This window comes from Netta rufina (assembly GCF_964035555.1).
Source record: "Netta rufina genome assembly, chromosome: 14".
NCBI lineage: Eukaryota > Metazoa > Chordata > Aves > Anseriformes > Anatidae > Netta > Netta rufina.
The window spans coordinates 20,435,052-20,459,743 of NC_140137.1; the positions used below are offsets into that span (position 1 = coordinate 20,435,052).

Genomic DNA, 24,692 nt, shown 5'->3' on the forward strand with positions numbered 1-24,692 from the left:
CCCTCACTTCAACCCCATTAACACATGGTCTCCTGACACCCTGCAACACTAATGCACCTTTTACTGCCCACCACACCACCTCATACCCTACCACAGTGCACTTTACACAGCTGATTTTTTTTGGTCCATGGGGGAAGGTGAACTGGCGCGGGGATGGCAAAAAAAACAATCCTTTACTAGAAGGATCAACAATTGCTCCTGCACCCCATGGAACCCTGCAGTACACACAGCTGTGGCTGCTGCACAGCAGTAAAGCCTGGATCTGCAAGCACTGCACACCCTTGGCACTCTTCAGGGAAGGATCTCAGAATCCCCTTTCCTTTTTTGTTAGCACTGTTTATTTCTGAGCAGTGCACGATGCCAGGACATTGCTCTGTTCCTCTGCTCAGCGTCATCTGAGCATCACGCTGCCCTATTTTTATTTAGCTGGGGAAAAGAAGTTATGCCGTTACTCCTTTTTGAGGTTCTCAGGGGCAGCAGTGGCTGCAGACGCTGGAGCACTGCAGAACACAGGATCTGAAGCTGTGCAGAGGGTCCTGTGCACATCTCCTTTCCCAGCACCTTCAGTACCACTAATGGTCCTACAGCTTCATCTTGCTCCTCGCCCTCTAGTCTTAACCAGACATCACAGAAAAGATGAGCACACTGTCATGGATCTTTAAAACAAAGAAGACTACGAAAAGCATACAGGAAAAAAAATAACTGGGCAACTTTTCAAGAGTGCAAGAACAACCAAAAATTCTTAAGACTGAGGAGTTTCATTTGGATTGGAGTTTTATTGCAAATGCCTTCCCCAGCTCAGAACAGGAGCATGTCCAAAACGCACTACAAAAAAGCGCTTGACTGGGGACATGGGTGAGGGCTAACAAGAGCTAGTCCATGTTTGCACTGCTATCCTGATGTGTACACTCTGCCTCCCCTGAAGGCTGCACTCTCAATAAGTGAAAAAAATTTGTCCGTTCATTGCTCAGACCCTCCATGAGAGCTCAGAAGCTCTATTGTGCCACACCCTACTGTTTACTGCTAACCAGCACTCAAGCAGAAGAGAGCTGATGCTCTGAGAGGTTTCACATTTTAATACCCAAAGGCATGTTTCATCCATTGGTCAGGAAAATTCATTTTCTGGGCCCACCCTCTTTACTTCAGCCAGATGAAAAGATACCAGGGCTCTGCTCCACCCAGACCTGCACCACCACAAGTTACTGGTAGCAAAAGCTGGAGTGCACTGTTGGCTGCACTTCCTGTTCCAATTGCTTTTCCATTAGAGGTGCCAGGCAGGCGGGGAGAAATGCAGGCTAGCCTGGCAAGGAAAGCAAGCATCCTCGAGTGAGTCTCTGCGAGATCATCAGTGCTGAGATGGCTGCCCAGTCTCTGCCACTAAACCTGCAAGTTTCTGAGCTCCCAGAGGGGCTCCCATCCTCAGCCCTCCCCCGTTTTTACAAGTATCAGATGTGTTTATGTTCCCAGTTACCTCTTCCAGAGAATGAGAATGACATCAACTTGACACCAACTGTTGAGAATCTTTCTCCTTCCTCCAGATTTTTCCCTAAATCCTCCCTGCCAGTTGTCATCTGTACATTCTTCCTGCCCTAAAGAGGAACTTCAACATAACCCTCTTTGACTGTACCCTCCTGCATGACTTCCTAAAGTCATTTTAAAAAAATGAAAAAATCTTCAGAAGATATGGAAACCAACATCAAACAGATCGCATGCAGAGTCACAGTACTGAATGTATCAGTACTTTGCTCTCAAAAGCCCAAGCCTGCCAGGTGCTGTTTTGCACGAGACCTGCCTTCTGCACTCACTGATCATTGTAGTTCCACCAGCCAGGGCCGCTTTCGTCCCTTGGAAGAAATCATCCACTGCTGTCATCCCCTTGTAGGGCATCTGCAGGCGAGTGTGGACATCAATTCCTCCAGGGATCACCATCTTCCCATTGGCTTCTATGGTTTTGACCCCTCCAGGGACAATCAGATTGTCTCCAATCTGCCTGATGAGACCACATCAAGATGGTGAGGCACACACAAAAGAAAACCAGCCACAACACAACCGGTTGACAAGCCAGGTGGGGAGCAGCCAGGCCACCCCCTTGACCTGGTAGAAACGCCCCACTCATTCCCAGGAACTGGGGTTGAAACCACCTCACTGAGCAGAGAATCCCAGGATTGTCTGGCCCACCTAAACTGAGATTTGCGCAGTCCAGGGAAGGCTGCCATCTGTCCGCCTGCTGCAGTGGTGGCTATGTTGACACCTGCTGTCCAGGGCAGGCACTGGCTCGGGGAGGCCAGAAGCACGGTTTGATGGGCATGATGCGGACCTCTGCAGTGGACACCAGCCCTGTGTCCAGTAAGCAGTACCCCTAATCTCTCCTCTCCCCTGTCCTTCCGCCCACCCTAAGTAAGGCTCAAGTCTGAGGCTTACTTACAAAGAAAGATGATTTCTCAGCATAATGCCGCAGCTGCTAGGCCAGCTCAGGGCTCAGCAGGGTCTGGCAATGCTGCTCCCACTTCAAAGTCCTGTGGGTGAAGGACAGCCCCCTCCCCTGGGTACGCACTGCAGTGGGCTGCAGCGCCACAATCTGACAGCCCAGCCTGGCTGCACCAGATTCACGCTCCTCCCAAGGAGCACGGCAGGAGTCCTCCCTCCACAGGACCTTCCTACTCGCCTGCTGTCCTCCCACCCTCTGAAGGATGCTAACAATAGGGCCATGCCGCAGTGAAGGCAGCTAGACCCCAAGTACTTAGAATCATAGAATCAGAGAATATCCCTAGTTGGAAAGGGCCTGTAAGGATCAAGTCCAATTCCTGGCACCACACAGGTGTACCCAAAAATTCAGACCATATGACTAAGTGTGCAGTCCAAACACTTCATAAACTCTGACAGGCTTGGTGCCACAGCTGCATCCCCAGGGAGCCTGTTCCAGTGCATGACCACCCTCTCGGTGAAGAACCTCTTCCTGATGTCCAGCCTGAACCTCCCCTGTTGCAGCTTGAAAAAACTTCCTCTGAAAACAGCAAACCTAAAAGGCTCCAGCATAATCTTCTCATAGCTTAAAGCACCCTTACTGATAGTTCTCTGGAGGGCAATCGACATCCTCCTCTCTGGACACACCAGCTCTCCTGCAGGACAGGTCACCTGAATCTCCTTTTACTCAGCCTCTGCCCCCTCAATCCCTTTATCTGCCCATATGTAGCACTTCAAATCTCTTCTTTCAGAAATCCTATTTTCATCAAGCCTTCTTCAGTCTTCCCTGATAAATCAATATAGAAGACAAGTTGGTTTGCTTGCAATTCCTGAAAATCTCAGGTAGGTAGTACATGGGCTGCAGCACAGTGCTGTCCTCAGTAGTGCTAACGAATGGGATCTTGGGTAGGGTCACTCATGCTAATACTGTTGAAACAAGGCAAAACAGGAGTCAAAGACAAATGTTTCTCCTGGTTCAGTTAGGTACAGCTTTGTTGTACAATGGACACTATGTCTTAAAGCCACCAGCCCAGCTGCAATTCAGTATAAACCTGCCAAGCATCATATATGTGCCCATACACACTGTGGAGAGCTTAGCCTCTAATCAAAGTGAACTGTGAAGTTTCACCAGCCAGCAAGCAGGGTGCAGACCACATCCATGAAAAAACAACAACCATCCAACCTGAAGCTAATTTAAGGGGAGATGGAAATAATATGCTATGGAAGTCCCATACTTACTTTATGAGACCATCTTCCATATAAATGTCAGCATAGAACGACTGGTCATCGTTAACTATTCTCCCTCCTTTAATGAGGAGACGATCACTCTGTGAAGAGAAAAATACAGCAGTAGTCAGTAGCAGGCGATGCATGCGTTTCTCAGCGTTGGTACAGTGCCTTTCTTGGGTGCTCTTCTACTGCATCACACAGCTCACCCCAACAGCAGAAACTGCAGAAAGTTCACATCTGCACCGACACTTGAAAATACAGGACAAGCACAAGGACTGAAAAAAATCAAACTCATGGGGCTGTTTCTGAGGGGAATAGGTGCTGCCAGGAACACCGCTGAGCTGGAATGAGTACAAAGGAGAGGCACTGGGGACATAGCAAATGTGCTTCCACAGAACATACAGGAAAAAGTCAAGAGCCTCTTGCACCAGGTCATTACACAAATAGTTCCAGAGGAAGCACAAGTCACATATCAGTATTTAGACGAAGTTTGTTACCGAGAGCTTTCCTACATCCTTAAATATGATCCAAATACTGTGCAAAATACATTTCACCAAAGGTGACAATTTATGTCTCTCTCATCTGTTAACACCTTGCAAAGATCACTGGCAGAACAGGCAGCCCTGAAGATGATGCATTTGTTGTTGGACCTGTCCCTTCCCTGCAATGCTCATGGTGGTCCTTCCAAGGTGTTTCACAATGTCACAGGAGGCAATGAACTCTATTCCCATCTCATCACTTACCACCTCTTCTCTTCTCCTTTCTATTGACATAAATGGCCAGAAACCTCCAAAGGAGCACAGACAGGGAGTAGAAGAGCACCCAGAACAGAACTGCTCTTGTGCCCCTTCCTGCATTTGTTTTTGGGCCTGGACAACCCAGCACACACTATGGGGAGAGAACAGACACTGTCACATGGGAAACAGACCCCAACCTGAGGAATCTGAGGTCCATCTTCTGCCTTCACCTGCACCAGTCTTAACACGAGCTGCATGTGGTACAAAGGCAAACAACCTGATCTCACACATGGCTACCATGCATTCAGATGACATGAGCTGGTTTTGCTGTTCCAGAGGATATGCAGGCTCCATTAACTGTTTAATACACCTCCAACCGCCCTCTGCCTTTCAAGCTCCCCCCCACATTCCCCTCAGCTCCCTCCAGCACCTGTAGCCCAGGTTTCAGAGAGTGAGTAGGTCCCGTCCCTCCCACGGTGCCAGCCTGGACTGCAGCTGCTGGCAACCCTTCGCAGGGCTCACATGCAGGCGCATCCTGGGGGGTTCCCACACAGTTAATTCCTCTAGAGGGAGCTGGGCTTGCTGCTCTTCATCTGCTGCCCCAAGGCGATTTCTGGAAATATCACCGGGCCGTGGTCATGTGCAGCCAGAGAATTCCCTCACACCCTTGCGTCTCACATCAGCCAAAGCTTCAGGCCCACGTGCCTTATACAGCAACTCATTCATACAGGTCAAGACAAAGAAACTGGGTGGGGAAGGGAGCACATGGCACAATGCACTTGCCTGGCTGCAGCTTGGTGCTGGGCAGGGCAGCAGGCTCAGTCACCCCATCAGCACTGACAGCCTGCAGTGTCCCGAGGTCCCCTTCCAGCACAGCTGAAGGCACAACAGGACCCATATCCACCAGGTATGGTGGCACCAGGCTGGAGCTGTGCCCCATTCTCTCCTGCCCACAGTCCTTCCCCAGCAGCAGACCAGGCTCTGCTCCCCTCTCTCCTGAACACAGCTGGCACACAGGTCCAGCAGAGGTTTGCATGGAGCTGGTTGCAGACCTCCCAGCACAGCTTCCAGCAGCCACGCGCAACAAATCACTGCTGGCACAGGCAGACACTACCTTGATTTGTGACATTGGGATCGTGGGCACACTTTGCTTGCATCTTCCACCCTTGGGTCCAGTAGAGGTAGCAGCCCAGCTGGGCATGCTGGCCTGGGAGTGCCATGTCTTGGAGCCAGCTCTCAGCCTGCTGCCCCTCTCCCCAGCAGCACACCTCAGATGATGCCCAGGTTTGGGGCTCAGGGCTCTGGACCCAAACAATGCTGCTCACGAACCACTGATTCTCCTCCTCCCTGGCACAGGGCACTTTTGTATCTGTATAAATGTCATCTAAGTAACAGTACTGTCATTTTAAGTTCAGAAAACTCAAAAGGAGTGAAATGGGACAACAGCCACTTCCTTATAGCCTGTCAGTTACAGTGGAAAACAGCTAAGCTGTGGCTTCTAGGGATGCAAATGATCAATATTTAAGTAACACTATAAAAAAATGCAGATAGCAATAGTCAAGCAACAGTATCAGGCATAAGCTACAGAAGAATCAAGGCTATCGTGAGAAACAAAGGGAGGAAAATTCTCATTTTATATTCCAGTCAACTGTATGTAAAGTTTCTCCCATACGTCCAGTTCCCTATGCCCTGGCAGATCATACTTGGCTTCACCTAGCCTGCTCAAGGAGACAATAAAAGATTTAACCTGTCCAGATCCAATAACACAAGTAGACCATGGTATGTCTTGACTACCCGCTTCGCACCTTCCAACTTGCCTTTCTGAGGGCCCTGGAGTTCAATTTCACTAGAGCCAAGAGCGCCAGCAAACACTGATGCTGACCACTTCTCCCTGCACATAGACCAGAGAAAGCAAAGGGACACAAGCACTAATGGTGTGAGGAGTAGGAGACTGAAATACTTGACAATTGCTGAATAAAGTGTTAATATGAAGTCAGAAAATATGCCTTCATTCAAATACAAATGGTCACTTTGTGGCAGACATGAAGGGCTGCTCAGTGCTAATTCAGTTAGTACACAAATAAAACTGCTAGGCTCATTACGGCTGGAGCACGAACAAGGCCTTCATTCAGGGGACTGGGCTCTGTCTCAGTGCCCACCCCACGCCTGGCTACCAGACCATCCCCGTGAGAACAGGAGAGACATGGGCTGCACCAGCGTCCACCCATTAACCATGAGGAAAAAATACAACACAGTGAAAAAAGGAAAATCCCAATGACAACCCATCTACAGGCTCGGGCATCATTCAGGGGTACACCCAGACGTGAAGAGGCGGGGGGAGTGGAAAGGAAGAGGATGAAACAGTTAAGAGGAAACAAGGCTGACTTAACAGACAGGCTTCTGCAGCACGCGTATCCAGAGCAGCCTCAGATCACAATTAGCACACTGTTCCCCTGCCAGAGCTCGCCTGTGCTTCTCCACACCAACCGTGTCCCCTGCCAGCCCGTGTCAGGCTGTGCCACCAGCCATTGTTAGCAGACGCGAAGCTCTGCCTGTGCAGGGAGCAGGCAGGCGCCACGGCAGCTCCTCTCCTCCAGGCCTGGCAGCGGCATGGAGCCACGCGTACCCCCACGGCCCCTGCCCAGCCCCTGGCTACAGATGGCAAGGGGAAGCCCAGTTCCTTGCCAGGGCCACACGCCAGGGTGGCACCATGGCTGCAAGTGGTTCCTGAGCACAGCTGCAGGCAGCTCTGCCCAGCTGCTGGCACAAGGCTGCTGCTTGTCTACCTGGCCTATGCCACTGCACGTCTCAGCCGGTCTCTGGGCAGCTGGCGGCAGCCCTCGGGTCACAGGAGCAGTGCCTGTCACGAGCCTCCACTCCTGCAGGCACAGGCACCTCCCTACAGCTCAGCCTGGAAGCATCCTTCCAGCACAGCATTGCATGGCTCAGTGGGATCACCTCTGGTACCCAACACCTCTGCTGGTCAGCCCTTTGTGCTGGACACTCTGTCCCTTCACCTGTTGGCATTTGGAATCAGTGCTAAGAAGCTTACAAAACCATTACCCATTCCCTCTTGCCCACACTCTGCTCCTTATGCTCTTAAGCATCACCTGGTCATCTGAGATCCCAAAGTATCAGGGGTCTCTTAGCATCTCTTCTTGGTGTGAGGTTGCAGCAGGAAAGGGAGGCAGCTGCTTCCAGCAGGATGCTGGATCCAGCCAAGAATAGTGTTTACCTTGTTGACAAAGCACAGGGGTGTAATTAGGGTAGCACAGAAGCAGGTGTGTGGCTTTACTGCTCTTTCCCTTGAAAAAGAATAGACGCTAATTGCTGTGGTGTGTCACCAGCGGCTGGATGTCTCCTTATTAAGAGACCACACCAGAGTGTGGAAAAGCCCCAGGCTGGAATAGCAAGGCCAGCAGAACTGCTAACTGCACATGTTCTTCCCCATGACGTGAGCTGGTAACAAATACCACAGCGATGGCTGGCAGTTTACCAAACTCTGCCCAGTAAGTAAGGCTTTTCTCCCCACTTGCACCTGACACAAGATGCTAGCCATCCCTGTACAGACCTCACTGTTTCCAGAAGCATCACAGAGATGCCATCTGTGGGCTGTGACAGGGTAGCTGAAAGGGACAGGCATGGCCCACACCATGAGAAGATCTGGGAACTCCAGTCTACCTGGGATGGAAAAGATTTTTGTGACCAAAGCACAAAGACCAGGACATTTTATTTCAACCAGCAGCTCCCTTAATAGCTATTTTGTGAAAGCAGGGCATTTACTCATTTTGGTTTTCCACTTCTCTTTCTGCGGGAATGTTCACATCTTGTGAACAGCAGGAAAGGAGAGAAAGAGAGGAAGTATCTTGATTATATCTTGTAAAGCAAAACAAAACAATTTATTTATTTATTTATTTTTTAAAAGGAGCTAATAAAGAATCTCTCAACAGACACACAAAGTTCAGGGTGACTTCTCTCCTGAGCTGGGTATCCCAGCACCAGTACACTTCTGGAAAGTAACATCACATTTACTGGTCTCTGATGCACTGTGCACAGCCAAAGGCCCAGTGAAGAGCAACACCCTACCACGCTGATGAAGCAGTCACTTGTAAAAACAAAAAGATTCAATAACCCTCCCCTCCCACCTCCTCATGTTTGCTCCACACCACAACCAACAGATTTGCCCATATTTCCAAATCTTTCTTCATGGCTACAGTCTTGTCTGTCATTCTGCCACATGTTACTTTTGACCAGGCTTTTCCAGTTCTGTTTGGGAATAATTCCACACTAATTTGCCCCACAAAAACACATGCACCCTTCACTTGAGCTTCTGGCTTCTGCACTAAAATGGCTCTCCTAGAAAAGGTCAGAAATTGCAAACAGATCCACCGGGCAAACTCTTGTTTTCTACAGATCACTGTCAGAAACTATCTGCTAATTCTGACAGCAATGCTGTTGAGTATGAGAGGAAATAAGAGGGGAGTGTTTGTGCATCACCAGAATTATGCTAGACAGTTCAAACAATAGCTGTCAGGAAGTAAAACCATTCAGATTTCCAATGCCTTCACAAAAGCCAAACCTGCCTGTTTGTGGGGCGAGAGATATGGTGAAAGCACTACTACTCCCTTCATTTGCAGGCTCAGCCACTGCCTCAGTGCTATCAGATTTGAGACTGACGGGTGAGTTACCTGCTAGCGTTCCTCTGTGTACCTTCATACTCCTGACCTCTCAACTGTGATGCTTTGAAGGTCTTTGAGATATCTTCTATCCTAATGGCACAATGCAGTCTCCAAAATTTCTCTTCTAACAAGCACAGCTTAGCTGACTGTCATCCCCAAAGGTTGCTGTGTGTCTTGACAGGCAAGAATAGACTCTGGGGTGGAAATCTCAGGAGGAGGAACAAACAATCGACACAATGCCCAGGGGAGGGATAACCTGCAGAAGGAGACTGCAGAGGCTTACTTCGAGGGAAGCCAACATAGCTGAGATTTTCTTTCTGCCGTACTATTAAATGAGAGAAGACCACCCAAACACAGACTCCACTTCATTGCTTCCCCTGGATCTCAAAGCATGTGTTCAGGAATATATGGCTATTTGACCAGAATTTTAGAATTTCCACCACCCCAACCAGAACATGATGATGCTGCAAAGCAGGGCAAGCAAGTCCTGGGGGGCCCTCGCCAAGCTGCAGAAGTCACAGGAGAGAACCACCTGTGGTGTCAGCTCCAAAAATGCCACTCACCAGCAACATTTTAAGTGTCAGTAGGCTGAGGGAAGGATTTAACAGGAAAAGAAAAAAAAAAAAAAGGCAACTTGTGAGACTTTGTTACCACTGAGGTGAGAAAGTCCCTGATGGTGTCCAGAGGAGCAGGAACAAGTCCCCCATATCTGTAAATTGTATCACAAAGGTCCTTGCTGAAAAAGCCCCAGAGAATGGGGGAAATCCCACCTCCAGCAATAATGTTCTTGTAACTGGTCTAGGGATACTGAAAAGCCAAGATTTGTAAAGAGGTAATATTGCTTATTAAAGCAATTGGGTTGAGAATCTGGGTTGACAAAAGAATTTCTTTTTATAGTGGTTAATGACCTTTGTGCTTCTTTGGGAGTAATTTGTTCACATCTGTACATTAAAAAGCACAATGAAGCTTGACTGCTTTGTCTTTTCTTTTTCTTCAAGAGGCCAAAGCTGTCCTCAGGAGGAAAAACAAGAGCCATATGAAGTCAGCAGAAAGCCATCAAAAAGATGAAAGACCTGATTGCTTTCCCAGAAAAAAAAAATAAATCCCCATGCAGCCTCCTCCAGGGAGGGCCAGGATGAAAGCAGATGCACCCCACGAAGGAAGGTGCGAGCTGGATCAGAGCATGAAAACCCTAGAGAGATCGGCACAGAGAGGCACCCGTGGGACCCCCGTGCAGCTGGCCTCCCTGCAGCTTCAAAGAAAACATGTCAGCCAGCCTTTCTTCTCGCTGAGGTGGCACGAACGGGCTGTGATCGCGGTAGGTGTGGTCCCCTGCACTACTGCGCCAGCAATGGGGACCGCTGCACCTGATGCAGCAAGAAAGAGATCAGCTCGGAATCCAGCGCAGCGCCTCCGCATCCAGAGCGCACCTCGCAGAGCACGGATAAAGAGCACAGCAGACGGGCTGCAACCCCGCCCCGGCGGCTTTCTGCTCGCCGCCCGCCCGCCCCACCTGCGCTCCCGCTGCGCGCTGCTGGGGACAATGGGAACCCGCGCGGGACCCCGGCCCCGGCCCCGGCCCCCTCCCGGCGGGCCCCGGCCGCGCTGCCCACGGGGAGCGCCCGCCCGCAGCGCCCGCACCACCCGGCCGACGCCTCCGCGGCCGCTGCCCCCCCCGGGAGGGAGCCCCGCGGAACGCGACGGGGCCGCGAGCCCGGGCCGGGCGCCGCTCCCAGCCGCTGTCACGGCTCGGCGAGAGGCGGCCCCCGGGGCGGCCGTCGGGCTGGACCCGCGGGCGCTGCGCGGGGAGCGCCGGGCGCCCCCGCCGCCGGCACCGGGCGCGGCTCCGCCGAGCGCGGACACCTGCGCGGGCGGCGGCTCTTTGTCTGCGCGCCGCCGCTCCGGCCCGCAGCGCCGGGCACCGGCCCGGCCCCGCACCGCTCCCGCCGCCCGCGCCCCCGGCCCCGGCCGCACAAAGGGGAGCCGGGCACCGGCGGCGCCGCCGCGCCCGGCCCGCGGGCACGCACCGTGATGCGCGGGATGTTCTTCTTGCCCTGGTACGACATGGCGCTGCCCGGCCCGCCGCCGCCTGCGCTGCCCTCCGCCCGGCTCCGCACAAAGGCGAGCCCGCGCCGCGCCCGCCGTGCCCGCCGCCACCGGGGACCGGAGCCCGCCCCGCCCCGCCCCGCCCCGCCCCGCCCGCCCCGCGCCGCCCCGCGCCGCCGCCGCCAGGGGGCGCCCCGGGCCCGGCCCCTCTCGCCCGCCGCGGCTCAGTGGCTCCGGGCAGCGCCCGCCGCCCCCCGTCCCCCGCCGCCCGGGGCAGCTCCGGGGCACGGCCGCCGAGGACGAGCAGCGCGGCCGCCCTGCGTGGGGCCGGCTCCGTGCCTGGGTCGAGCCTGCACAGACAGCAGCCGAGGGCGCTGGCCACCAACGGCGCTGCCCACGAGCTAAAAATTGTCAAGGTGATAATAGTAAATTAAAGAGGTTTGTAAAAGAGCAGGTTATTTGGTAGTGTCAGCGTGCATCTGGATCACCTTGGAGTTTCCTTCAAAAGCACAAGTATTGGAAACAAAAATACAACGCGGTGCACACCTGACTCTGACAACCTCGTGCCCCATGTAAACACTACCAGTGTCGGCAGCACAAATGGCCTCTGTGTTTCCTCAAATGTGATCTTGCTGAAGCTCTCAGAAAGTTTGAATGGATACACACTTCTGCTAAGTCCAAAAAACTTTCACCGCCTTCAGGTGAGTCAGCAGCTTTCAATAATTTACTTATCACTGCCAGGAGAACCGAGGCATCTGCAAAATTGCATGGGCTGCATGGCCCAGCTGGCCCACTGCCTCCTGAATCCCGTCCCACAGCTGGAGCAGCCCAGCAGTCAGCGGGAAGCAGTCTGCAGGTGGCAGAAAGGGCATGGGGGAGCAGGACTGGACTGGTGGCTCTTTGACCAAGGAGGGGGTGGGTAGGAGACACAGTACCAGACTGCAGTGCTCCTGCCACAACGCTGTGATGCACCCAGAATTGGTCCTGGACTTTGGGGAGATTGGACCAGCTAGGCCTGGCATGTGAGAAAGGTGCTTGACCCTCATTGCCAAACCTCCTGAAACTTCACTCACCTATTTTCTAGAAAGTTTAAGGGTATCCCCATGCTCTGTAGTACCATGTTATTTGGTGTGGTGTCAGTAACAAAAAAAGCAGCAGTTAATTAGATAAATGACTACGCAGATATATGCTACTGACTTGAGTTTTCAGTTTCAGGAGCTGAACTTGCATCAGCCCCCTGAATGCTGGCCAGCCATGGTGATTTCAGAGCCTTCCTCTGAAGAGATGTGCTTTCCTCCTCGTTGCTGTGTGACACTTGCATAAATATATAGCGTGTTTTACACTGCTGGGGACCCAAAACTTTCAACACTGAAAAAGATTTCTTTTTCATAGGGCCTCTTCAAGGTGCACTCAGCAAGGTGTTACTCACATGCTTCAAAACATCCTCAATAACAGGCAGAGCCGTTTGGAAAGATACTTCAAAATGGCAATACTCTTACAGCTCATACCCTCCTCAGAAAAACCTGCAGAGATAACACACAGTTAGATGTTAATGTATGGCCACAGTGGGTGATAGGAGCATGGCAATGAACACCAGTAGTGTGAGCAGAGGAACAGGAATGTGCTGCTGCAAGGACTTTGTCTTTGAAATGGAACCAACTCTGACCATGGCCTGTCAATGCTCAGCTGTTGACTCAAGACATGTCTGTAAAGATCAGGATGCTGCTGACCCAGCTCTAGTGCAAAGGATGAAAGTAGGTCCCACCAGTCTTACATTGATGTGATCAATGGTGCTTTTACAGACAGACACAACTGAGGTACAGTGAATATAACCAGTGGTGGAATAAATCAGGGCTCAAGTGTCATAATGTTAAGCAGATGTGTCAGGGTGGCTCATCCCCGTGCAGTCTCCTTTCTCCTGTATGTATTCTTTGCATAAAATCATCCCCTCCTCTCTCCTAACAGTCAAGTTTTCAGAGTCTGATCTACCTTGGGGCACAGTGAATCCAAGAGATGGGAACGCATCTGATGAGCTCTCTCTAGGTGGAACCTCTGGCAGGATGTGTTGTCTCAAGACACTGGTCAGGCACTCCTATTCCAGCACACCAGGAACTTCCACCACACACAACCCTTTTTCTTGTGTGTGAGTGTGTGTGTCTGTCTGTCTGTGTGTCTGTGTAGTCCTGGAAGAAGGGGGTGGCTGACCCAGACCTGTGGCTCTCTCCACACTCTGTCCTCTCCCCATCTCTGGAGTCACCCTTACTCCTGTGGGGGTGTCCGGCTCCATGCAATGAGTGCTCACAGGATGACCATACTATCGGTGCTGTTGGCTGCAGCTCTCCCATTCTCTGACGTTCAACTTGAAAGTCAGAGTGAGAAAAAACTGGGAAGAAAGCCCGCTGGCTCTGTTACTGAAAAGTACTTACAGCCATACTGGCTTTCCCACCATCTACACGATCTCCCAGAGGCAACATGGAGCTCTGCAGCCTTTCAAACTCCCACTCAGGAGCAGACACGAATGGGAAGGAATCTGAGGCTCAGCTGTTCATGCTGGACACACATGAGGTCTGCCAAGAGGCAGCAGGAGACTGCTTCCATGTTGTACAAGGCAGGTGGGGGGCCGTGACACAAGTTTTTCCACAGTGGAACAACTCTGCTTAGTTTTATCCTGGCTAGGATATACATTGGGGCTTTGGCAGTGGAAACAAGGAGAAAAAATAACAGATGTATGGCCTGAAACAAACTAAATTTCCAGGTCAGGACTTGATGTTTTCAAGGAACTGTCATGTTAAAAGCACTGGGTATTACTGCCATTCCACCCCAGCTGGATTACCATGGTTTCAATCACATGTCCAAACTGACATTAGGTAAAGCAATTGTTCAAGCCAGAATTTATCTGCAGTCTTATTAAGGATTAGCAGAAGCCAGAGTAATTTCAGGACTGTTCTTTTCTTTCTCCTTTGGACTGAGGCTACAAGTGATGCCATCCACAAAACCCTCATGAACCAGCTCCAGAGCCTGGCACACATGTTGCTTCACAGAACATACTTGAGGCTCCAGAAAAGCTGAAGTCCCTGAAAGGGGCTGCCCTTGAACATCAAGAGCCCATAGCAACTCCAGTGTGCCCACGGCAAACACCGAGACAACATCCCTCTTAAAACAGCAGTTCCCAGCCTGTGGACAACCAGAGGTCTGTGGACTACCCTACGCTCTTCACAGGCAGCAATTAGGAACAGGCCTAATGCTACTTAGTTTAGCCAATTTGACAGGACTCCTAACTTGCACCCAAGCTGAACTGAAACAGGGCCAGAGACAGAGGGAAGGTAGGTGACCCTGACACAGCCTTCACTGAGGGCTTTTGCTCCAAGTTGCAGCTGAGAGGCCCGGCAGTCTGCAGGCTTGGTGAGTGACCAGATGCCTCGCTTCCCCCAAGTACACTCGGACAGCCAGTGCTCAGAGGCACAGCAAGACTGAGCTCCAGAGCGCACGCCCTGCCCTGACTGCTCTGAGGCTGCCGCAGGCAGGCAGGGGACTCCAGGCTGCTGCTCCCAGGGACAGAGCTCATTCCCACCAACGGTGAGCAACTTCCCCACAGACCAGTTAAATGAACACCTACCGAACCACATTTCAGCTGGAAAAACCAGCCAGGCTTAAGATAAATAGTCAAAAAAAAAAAAAAAAAAAAAAAAAAGAGAGAGAGAGAGAAGAGAAAGGGAAATAAGTGAATAATAATTTTAAAAGTACTTTGAATTTCTGTTCTATTTCTATTCTATTCTAGATGGTGGCAAAACTACATTTCAAATAATGACAGTAGGACCTAACTGCTGCCTTCAAAAGTGACAAACCTCTGGAAACAGTCACTTTATGACTAACTCCCTGAGAAAAATGAGCACTAAATCCTTCAGGTGCTCAGCCACCCCGCGAGCAAGTCTGCCTTCTTCAGCCCCCAGCTCTGACACTCACTCAAACAGGACACTGCTGCTTTCACAAATGTCCCCGAGGATTCTCACAGCCCCAACAGGGCTGCAAGGCCTCTGAGAGCTGAACAAAGGCCCAAACTGCAAGAGACAGACCCATCCCTGCATCACAGCAACAGAGCCATGCACCCCTGAGCAGGCAGGCATGCAGAGGAGACATCAAGGCAAGGGTGAGCTAGTTCTTCTCTTTGCCAGAAACAAATGAAGTTGAAATCAAACATGTCAAATGGAATATGCTAATATGTGTACATGAGTGACTGCTGCTTTAAGGCCAATTAATTCAGTTACAGCCTAATCCTGCAGAACACTGAACTGGGTGGCTCAGCAAGTGCTCTTCCTCTCCTGGGGAGATCAGTGAGCCATGCAAGGGAGAGGCTGGGCAAGGGCTGGCAGCCCAGAGGATAGCTCACAGGCTGTGGGATGGGGACGCTGTCCTCATCACTCCGCCCAGTGCCACCACCAGCATTAGCAGCACCTTGCCTGCTCCAGTTCCCCCTTTAGAAACATAGCAGCAATGTACAGAGCATAGCAGAGCAGTGTGTACACCTTGGTTTTACGACAGACTATGAACATTAATGTATTAGCATTAACACAACCACAGCCTCCCGGGACTTGGCAGCCAAAGCTGCTCCCCTGGTCCCTTCCCACACCTCTGCACAGGATGAGCCACCAGGGCCCAGAGAGGAGGAGGCAGCTCTCAAACTCATCTCAGAAATAACACAAGGGAAAAAGGGAGGGGACAGAAACCTAAGAGCAAGAAGGTGGCACTGGATTTGCCAGACACAATCAAATGCGGCAGCAAAAACTGAATTTGTAAATGATCCTGGAGGATACAAGTGCTTGAAACTTGAAAGTGTGTTCCTGATTAAAGCAACAATAGGATGAAGAATAAGAAGCGGCAGAGCATACAGCCACACCTGCAGGAAAAAATGTGGGGTGCCCAGATACAGGTTTGCTTCCTAGCCAGAAAAATTGCTTTTCTCCTTGCATGGTCTCGTATCCCTGGCAAGGATGCCCGGAGCCAGTCCGCTTAGGCCTGGCGAGGGTGCTCCTTCCACAGGATGTCACCAGAGAGCAGGGCCAGCCCCTTGGGGACCCCCCAGCCCCAGCACTGCAGCCTCTGACCCATGCCTGGTGCAATGCAGCTGGGACGGTCCTGGCTTCACCTGCACTGCTCCATGCCCTCTGACAGCTCCATCCCCACAGCTGCAGACATGGGACACAGCTTATTTGACACTGAGCATGGACAGGATCTGTCCAGCAATGCTACAGTGGCCAGGCTCCTGTCGGGCCCCGGACAGGTGACACCAAAGCTCATCTCTGGCCAAACGCTAATGCTGAGCCTGGAGGGATATCGCCCCACTGCACGCTTTGCTCTCTCCACAGGGCGAACTCTGGCTACACAAGAGCATCTGGATTTCCACTGAAATGACTCAACTCCCTCTGAGTGCAGAGGAGCCAGACCAAGCCCGTGACACAGAGGCACAGAGGTGATGTCTTCCCCTTCACATGCAGTGCAAGGATGTAGTGGGTTTACGTGGCAAGGTTTTGGTAGCAGGGAGCCATAGGGGTGGCTCCCTGCTACCAAAAGGAGGAGCCACAGAAAGAAGGTCTGGGGGTTCTGCTCAGCCTCACCCCTGTTCTCCCCTCAGCTGAATGGAAACACCCGTTGCTGGATCCAAACCCACTTGCTCTAAAATGGTATTCAGCTGGTCCCAGCAGATCGATGAGAACAGTGCTGCTGGCTCCAACCCACCACCAGGAGCCAGCCCAGCAGAGCCAGCCAAGGCACTGCAATATTTTCCAGCTCCTCAGCCTTGTCTCCAGGAAGTTGCCGGCATGTTTGGTTTTTGTTTCTTCCTCCTGTTTCCTCTGGCCATCATGGAAACTACTCCCCTGCAGAAAAATCAACTTTCTCCACCTCTTTGCAGAGGTAACAATGGAGGGGGTCTACGTAGGGAAACCTTGCTCCTGAGGTTAAGCATCAGAGCAAATGCAGCTCTAGCTGGTCTCTACTATGGTTTTCCTCGGGATTAGGGTGGACTGTCAGTGACCAGCTTTGCGCTCACTCAGACCACTTCTGCAGAGAAGGCCACACAGAGGAAATAACTTTTCTGGGTCCCACAGTGTTCGTTTCCATCACAAATGGGGCTTGTTTCCTGCCCCAGTCCTGGAAGTGTTCGAGACAAGGTTGAGGGGACTTTGGGTAACCTGATCTAGCATGGTAGTTGAAATTAGATTATCTTTAAGGTCTCTTCCAACCCAAATCATTCTGTGATTCTATTTTGTGATTCTGTAATTCCAAAACCTCCTTGCTTTCATGCCACTTGCAATGGCCAGTCTGCCAAATGGAAGCCAGGAATGAAAGGGCAGGCATGAGCTGTGCAGGACAGGGAGGAGCTCATGTCTGGAGAGGCCATGGTAAACACCCGTGGGCCCTGGACCTCAATAGCTTCAACGCGGGCCTGGGTGGCCCAGCAGCCTTGGGCAGCCTGCATCCCACTCCTATGCTGAGCTGGATTATTACAGAACCACAAAAATGGCAAACCCATTAAAAAAGTATGAAAGAAAATCAGCCGGTGCCACCAGCACATACAACATAATCAAACACAGCTCCTGCTTGGTTTCTTTCTGATATGACACCCATTAGTGTTTAAGCCTTGCTATGAAGATTGCCACTAGTGGTGGCCAGAGTGGTACAAGAACGCACTTGGGGCTCCCTCAGCACTTCAGTCCCTGAGGTTGCATCCCCCCAGCTTGGCTGCTCACAGGCAAGACAACCCAACATCAGTTACAGAATCTACCATCTCCCATACAAACAACCAAGGCAGGAGGTCACACACTGTTGGGCTTTCTGCATTCAGTGGAAAAGGCATGGACTGACTGTCCCAGGATGATCTGGTGAAAAACCAAAAGGCTCAGTGTCTGCAAACTCACACAGAGTACCATCTCTTGCAGGAATCTCTCATCCACGCTCAGGTTCAGGATGACAACTGGAGGTCTTGGTATCTGGGGAGATGAACTAATAATATTTGCCTACAGGATATTTTCTTCAGACTTAATGGTTCAATAAATTCTGTCAAATTAGGCATTAGCTGGTACCATTCCAGTGGCTTTCTCATGATTCCTAAACCAACCTGAAGGACTGTGTTCCTCTGATTTGTTTTTCATTTTTTCTTTCACCACGTAAGAGTGGCACCAACTCCTTGGGCAAAGCACTTAAGATTTAATACTCCAATAACCTGCAAAACTACTAACTTTGCTTTGATATCCAACATCTGCAAATCCCAAGAACTACTGCAGGTTTCCACAGGCCGCATTTCTTCTCCATCCCCTTCCTCATGTTCTGCAAGCTGTGACTCCTGAGCAGGTTTCCTTGTCCCCAGCTCATGCAGCTAGGACACCTCCCGAGCAGAACTCACCCCTGGCCTGGTCCTGCCCAGTCAACACTGCCCGCACCCCCCTCACATTGCATGGGACAGGGCTGCCAGGGCACATGGGAGACAACACCATGCACCTACATTTTGCAGTCCCGTACTCTGGAACTCTCACCTTACCAAACACCCTTCTTCCCAGATTGTTCTGACCTGCTGGAAGTACTGACTTCTTAGACAAATAGAAAAGGAAAAGCTAATTCAGGATGGAGCCAAGGAATCTGCTATGGTCAAACCACAACACTTCAATTTAAACCCACTGATGCTTGTGTTTGACACTTACAACTGCATGCATACAACATGCTTGAAGGGATTTCCAACACAGCAAAAAAAACTTCAAATGAGAAAGCAGTGAGTATTGCTTTGTGAATCTCAAAATGTTTAGCTACATTTCATAATTTTTTCATTGTTTTACTTTTTTTCTAAAATGTGCATTGCAAAAACAATTGCATGCAACTTTGCAATGACAACCATAAATACCCATGTGGCTCATCCAGAATTTGTTTGGCTCCCAAAATCTGGTTACTGATGAAATGCTACCAGCTGGGATGCTCACACTGCGTGACCACCCCCTGGCACTGCTACAATGAGGTGCTGTGTGAGGAAGCCACACGCTTCTTCCAGCTTCTAGTTGGAGCCCCAGACCTGCAGACGTCCTGCAGAAGGCTGCAGGAAGACATGTTTTAGAAGGACTTGTGATAGGGCCCCCAGCCACATGGGGCAGAGGCAAAGCATCGTTGTCCCCTCCCCTGTAGTTGAGCAGATTCTTGTGTCACCATCACCCAAGAAGGGGCTCAGGATCTGTCACAAGCACAAATATGTGGGAATCAGCCCTTCGTTTCTGCATCTCACCCTACAGCTAGCAGCTGGGCAGGGACACAGACCCTGGTACTATGCCGGGCTGGCACCATCCAGAAGCACTTCACTGGAAAGATGCAAAGTTACTGAATCACCGATGTCACCTCCTGCTGCAGGTGTTTTTCCTGTGGCATCCCCACCAGAGCAATAAGCGGGCTCACTGCTGGTCTGTGGTCAGTGGAGGAACAATCTCAGCTACTCTGGAGGCTATGCATGAGAACAGACTTTTCCTCGTGCAGGATCAGGAAATGTTGCATGTGCACATCTTGCTATGGTTTCTGTCGACCTTGGAGACCATATATGCAGTATTAAAAGAAGCATCATCTCTCTTATCTACTGGAATGAGCCATTGCTAGAACATGTTGCCTACTGTGACATTCATGGCCTGCATGGTGATTCCCCATTGCCTCCATAAAATGTGACAGAGCTAGAACCTATTATTGGTTGTCAAATGTGGGGGCAATAATACTGGCTCTGCATTTTAAACATTATTTTGTGCTATCAGTTTGCAAAGGTAAAGAGCATGCTAAACTGTATCACTGACATAGAAATAAACTCCTTTCCCAGCACATAATGCCTTCTACACCGATAGGCCAGGATCCCTCTATATCCATGCAAAGCTCTGACCACATACAGGACAGCTTAACAAACTTTGTAGTTTTGTGTAAGTGCAGGCAAGCACCTGTATCCTGTCATTAACAGCCAAAGAAATGACCAGTTATTGTTCTGCAGGCAACAGCTTTCTTAAAAAAAAAAATATATACAAGATTTTTTTTTCAATAAAAATGAGCTTATTTAGCATAAAACCCCAGGAATTACAATATAGGTTTTACTCTTGTATTTGCATTGTTTGAACTAGTCCAGTGCCTGGGTTTGTTCCTATATTCTACAGAAATACCAGAAATAACAAAAACCTTTCCTCAGCTCTCTGTTGAAGGGGGTGGCATGGAAGCTATGAATCAATGCCATCAAAGTGCTTTATGATCACTTGCATAAATGCAAGATTTTAAATGGTGCTAAAAGGACGTGCACAACTGCAATTTCTAGATCACACTAAGTTCACTAGTAAGGAAAAGACTGCTGTTGGCTTGGAGTTTCTGCCATAAATTACTGGTAATGGAAACAAAAAGCTGAATGCTGAAGTCATAGCAAATTTTACGAGTGTCAGAAAAAGAAAAAATAAGAGAGAACAGAGTTAGCTCAAGCTTCCTTCTCCATTTGAGGCAGAGCCCTCTGTCATCCCAAGGTTTAGCACAAACAATCTGAGTGGTGTCACACAACTGGATGGAACGGGGCCTGCATGGTGCTGGCCACCTGCGGGAAGAAGCCAATAGCTGGTGGGAGGGTCCCCAGGGCCCACTCAGCGCGTGGCGCCTCGCCCCACTGCCTTCAGCTACAGCCCAGCCCAATCCCTCGCAGCCTGGCTGACAGCGCAGCCTCAGCCCGCACTGAAGCTGCAATCCCCTGTTTGTGGGACCACGGCCAGTTGCCGTGGAAATGACTACTTCACTGCAGAACCACGCAGCAGGATGGGACAAGAAGTCTGGGGTAAGCATAACAAGCCAAGCACTCCTTGCCTGTGTTACTGAACAGAAGGATGGAAGAGCAGGGATCTCGTACAGCTGAGCCCCGAGGAGGTCCATTAAGGAGGCTACCACAGGATTCTGCTTTACTGTCTTCCTAGGCACCAAGCACAGAGGAGACCCTGTGCCTGTAAAGCTCGCTCCTCTACTCCTCAAAGCCACACTGCTTCTGCAGATGCCCAGCAGAGCACAGAGGAGCCCTGCAGGCTGTATTTACACATTACCAGCCCCCTGTGAATGCCCCCACCACAGGAATTCAGAGGGTGCTGCCTGTGAGCCACACAAAACTCTCTCTGACTTCACTATAGTAAAATATGTGATGTAATCTGCAAGTCCAGAAAGCTGTGCAGGCATAAGCAGCCCCCACAGCCACAGCCCCGACCCCAGCTGCCTCTGACTCTCTGGCCTGAAAGAGCGGTCACTGGGTAATGACCCCCAAATCAACTGGCAAAGCTCAGACTCCCACTGATGAAGCAAAGGCAAGGCACCTAACTGCTCTTAAACATACACCGTGCAGTAGCGCAGCAATATTACTTCACTGTGCCTGAATCCACAGCTCTGTTTTTGACCTTCCAATACACTTTGCAATAAAGTGAAGTGAGGCTAAAACATCTAGCTGGCCCTGTATTATGCTGACAGGTTGTATGACGTTACATATTATCACAGGGCAGTTATACATTGCAGTTATCTTCCTGCAGAGATAGTGGTGCTTTAATTATAATTAATGCCATTAAAAAAGAAGTGGTGTGTTGGTATGTTATATTTCCAAGAATTTGTTCGTTGAAAAACTAGGATATAAAACTCTATCTGCTGCTTTCTGCAGAGGCAAGTCCTTTATTCTCAGCTTTCCTAGTAAATAGTTACTTGGCCAAGGGTAGGTCACTTAACCTTTCTCTCTGTTTCTTAATCTGTCAAATTATTCAAAGAAGTTTGATTTCAATTTGTCTTGACAAAGGAGCTTTTGTGTGCTCTGAATCTGCAAAAAGCTCAATGCAACCAAACTCTTTGTGGTTGTACAGACACATTAACCTGCCATAGTGTGGCTCAGTATGCAAGATGGGTGTTTCCCATCAGGACTGTTGTACTCTGGGACACTCTTGAACTTGAAAGTTGTAGTAAAAAGTCATATGATTCCTTCTGGTCATGTAGTCACGAGCATTTATATGTGAAGCTTCCCACCTTCTCAGGCACTAAGTGCAGATTAAAAGGGTTTGATTGCTGATGCTTATCAGGCAAAAGGCCTCAGAGGAAGAAATCTAGGAGTAGAAAACATTGGGAAGAGAGGAGTTGTTGAGGGAAAACCTCAGCTACAAAACTCTGGAGACAAGGGTCTAGACAAGACCTTAAAAGGGAACAATACTTCCAAGTTATTGGTACAGCTAATACAGAGAAGCTCTGAGCAAAGCCTGCAGACAGGCTGTCACAAGTTTCCTTTTCTTTTCCAACAAACAGCAGCTTAATGTTACTTCAGTGTTCAATTCTGCAGCTGCTATTTGAACCATACAGACAAGGTCAGTGCTGACAGGAATAGTGTTAATTTTCTTCCCATTTCAGTAAAATGGACTGTAAAAGGAGCAAAGCTCAACAGCAGGGACCAAATATTGTGCCAATAAGAAACCAAAAAGCAGAGAGTAAAGAAATGTGCAAGGAAGAAACCTCAAAGCAACCAATTGCCTAGCTAGAAGCTCTTACAGCAGCCAGCAGACCTTGAGGACCGCCTGATGTATTTCCCAAAAGCCATAACAGGCCAAGTCATTGCACTTCATTGCTTCTGCTCCCACCAGGCTCCAGCTGGTGGGTTTAGTCCTTAAGATCATAAGTGTTTGCATTTTGTCAAAATTTGTACCCTGGATACAAGCTGAGGTTTCCGCAGAACCCTGAGATCACCGCATCATTTCTTCAGGCTAAGCTGCAAGGTTGCTATTTAGTTTAGTGATTTTTGCTTCCATTTTTTAAAATGGGCTTTATTTATTTGCCCTGTTCACCCTTGAAAAACATTGCCCTTATGCTTACTATTTACTAAAAAGTTTAGCCTCAGATTTACTCACTGACCCACAGGCCAGCAAGTGCCTTATAGGTAAATGAGTAACAGACTCTCCGAAATCCCAACTGAAGCATTTCTTCAGCGTTATTAATTTAATGATCTTCCTGCCAAACTCACATGGGTGCGTATGGGATCAGCACAAAAAAAAGCAAGCAATCTCAATCTCTGGCTGAAGAATATATGCTGCTGAGCTAGGAGAGTATTTATTTATTACTTTGAGATTGGTATGAGTTTAGGAACTTTGTGCCTGATGCACACCACCTTCGCTGGTGTCAGTTGCAGACCAACATGATGTCCCCAGCCTCAGATACGGTACTTCTGATTTGTGTCAATGAAGATCAGGATCTGGCAGGGGTTACTCCAAAGAGTAACAAGTCCAAAATCCCGTCTTTGGGGGAGGAAGGGGAAGATGTCCTTCAATTCAGGTTTATGAAGAGCAAACATAGTAAAAAGAGTCAGCTATTCTAATGCTTAGCTTTACCATTCTTGGTAATGGGGTGTGGATCTTTTGATTCTATTTCCAAAAATCGCTGACATGGCCCATCGCAGGCAGGAGCTCTGCGAACTGGAAGATGACAGCAAAGCCTTCTTTTTCCTTCTTTCCCTCCTTTAAGGAAGTGCAGGAGGACAGTGTGGAGCCTCCTGGTTAACCAGAACTAGCAGGGGAAAAAAAAAAAAAAAAAAACACATCCTGAGCTGCAGCTGCAGCCCGCGCTGCCTGCAGCTCCTCCAAGCAACAGACTTCGCTGCAAGTTTCTGTTCGTCACGACGGCGCCCAGCGGCTGCCCCCTCCTCCTGCTCCGCCCGGAGCCGCCGAGCCCCGCGGGCCCGCGTCTCCCGCGCTGTGCTCCGGAGCCGCCGGGCGCAGCCCCGCGCAGGAGAGCGGCGGCAGCTCCGCGCCCGCCCCGCGCCCCGCTCCGCCGCCGAGCCCAGCCCCGCCGCCCCGGGACGAGCTCCGCCGGCGCCGCCCCGCGCCCCCGCCGCGGCCGGCCGGGCCCGGCCCTCACCTTGTCGTCGTCGGGGCACAGGTTCTGGAGCCGCTCCTTGTCCGAGGCGGCGCGGACCTCGTCGGGGTCGGGGCCGGGGTCGGCGCCGGGGCCGGGGCCGGCGCCGGGGCCGGGGTCGGGGCCGGGGCTGGCGGCGGGCGGCGGGGCGCGGCGCTGCCCGACGCGCAGCGCGCCGAAGTCCAGGGTCTTGCTCTCGAAGGCGCCCTCGACGCTGCAGAAGAGCCCGCCGCGCTTCTGCCGGGGCGCCGCCGCCGCGCCCGGCCGCGCCAGGTACACCGGCAGCTCCTCGCCGCCGCGCCGCCCGCCCGCCGCCATGCCCGCCCGCCGCGCCGCCGGGAAGGGGCCGGGGCCGGGGCCGGGGCCGCTGGGCGGGGGCTCCTCGGCGGGGCGGCCCCGCGCGGCGCGGAGAGGGGCGCGGGGCGGGGAGCGGGGCGGCCCGAGGGGCAGGCGCTGGGGGCGGCTCGGCGGGCCCGGTCACCGGCGGCTCCCTTCCTTTCGCGCTCCGCTGCTCGGAGCGGCGCCGGCCGCGGGGAGCGGCGCGGAGCGGGGCCGTCGGGAGCCGCGGGAGCGGCGCTGGTGGCCCCGGCACGGCTCCGCCTGGAGGGGGCTCGCCGGGAGCCAGGCGCTGAGCGGG

At 51.2% G+C, this 24,692-nt stretch overlaps 1 protein-coding gene across 2 annotated transcripts in view; it reads right to left on the reverse strand.

Annotated features, from left to right (window-relative positions):
• Window positions 1–24,373, reverse strand: part of DPYSL3 (dihydropyrimidinase like 3) — a gene marked incomplete at its 5' end in the record, with an annotated part of 36,194 nt that extends 11,821 nt beyond the window's left edge. Inside the window, 3 exons of one of the 2 annotated variants that reach the window (XM_084295196.1) lie at window positions 1,806–1,990; window positions 3,703–3,791; window positions 24,059–24,373. In XM_084295196.1, the coding sequence (XP_084151322.1) occupies window positions 1,806–1,990; window positions 3,703–3,791; window positions 24,059–24,373 (589 nt within the window). Of the gene's footprint in view, window positions 1–1,805; window positions 1,991–3,702; window positions 3,792–11,136; window positions 11,228–24,058 lie in introns of those variants that run through there. The other variant, XM_084295197.1, reaches the window with a different exon arrangement.
• Window positions 24,374–24,692: the final 319 nt, after the last annotated feature.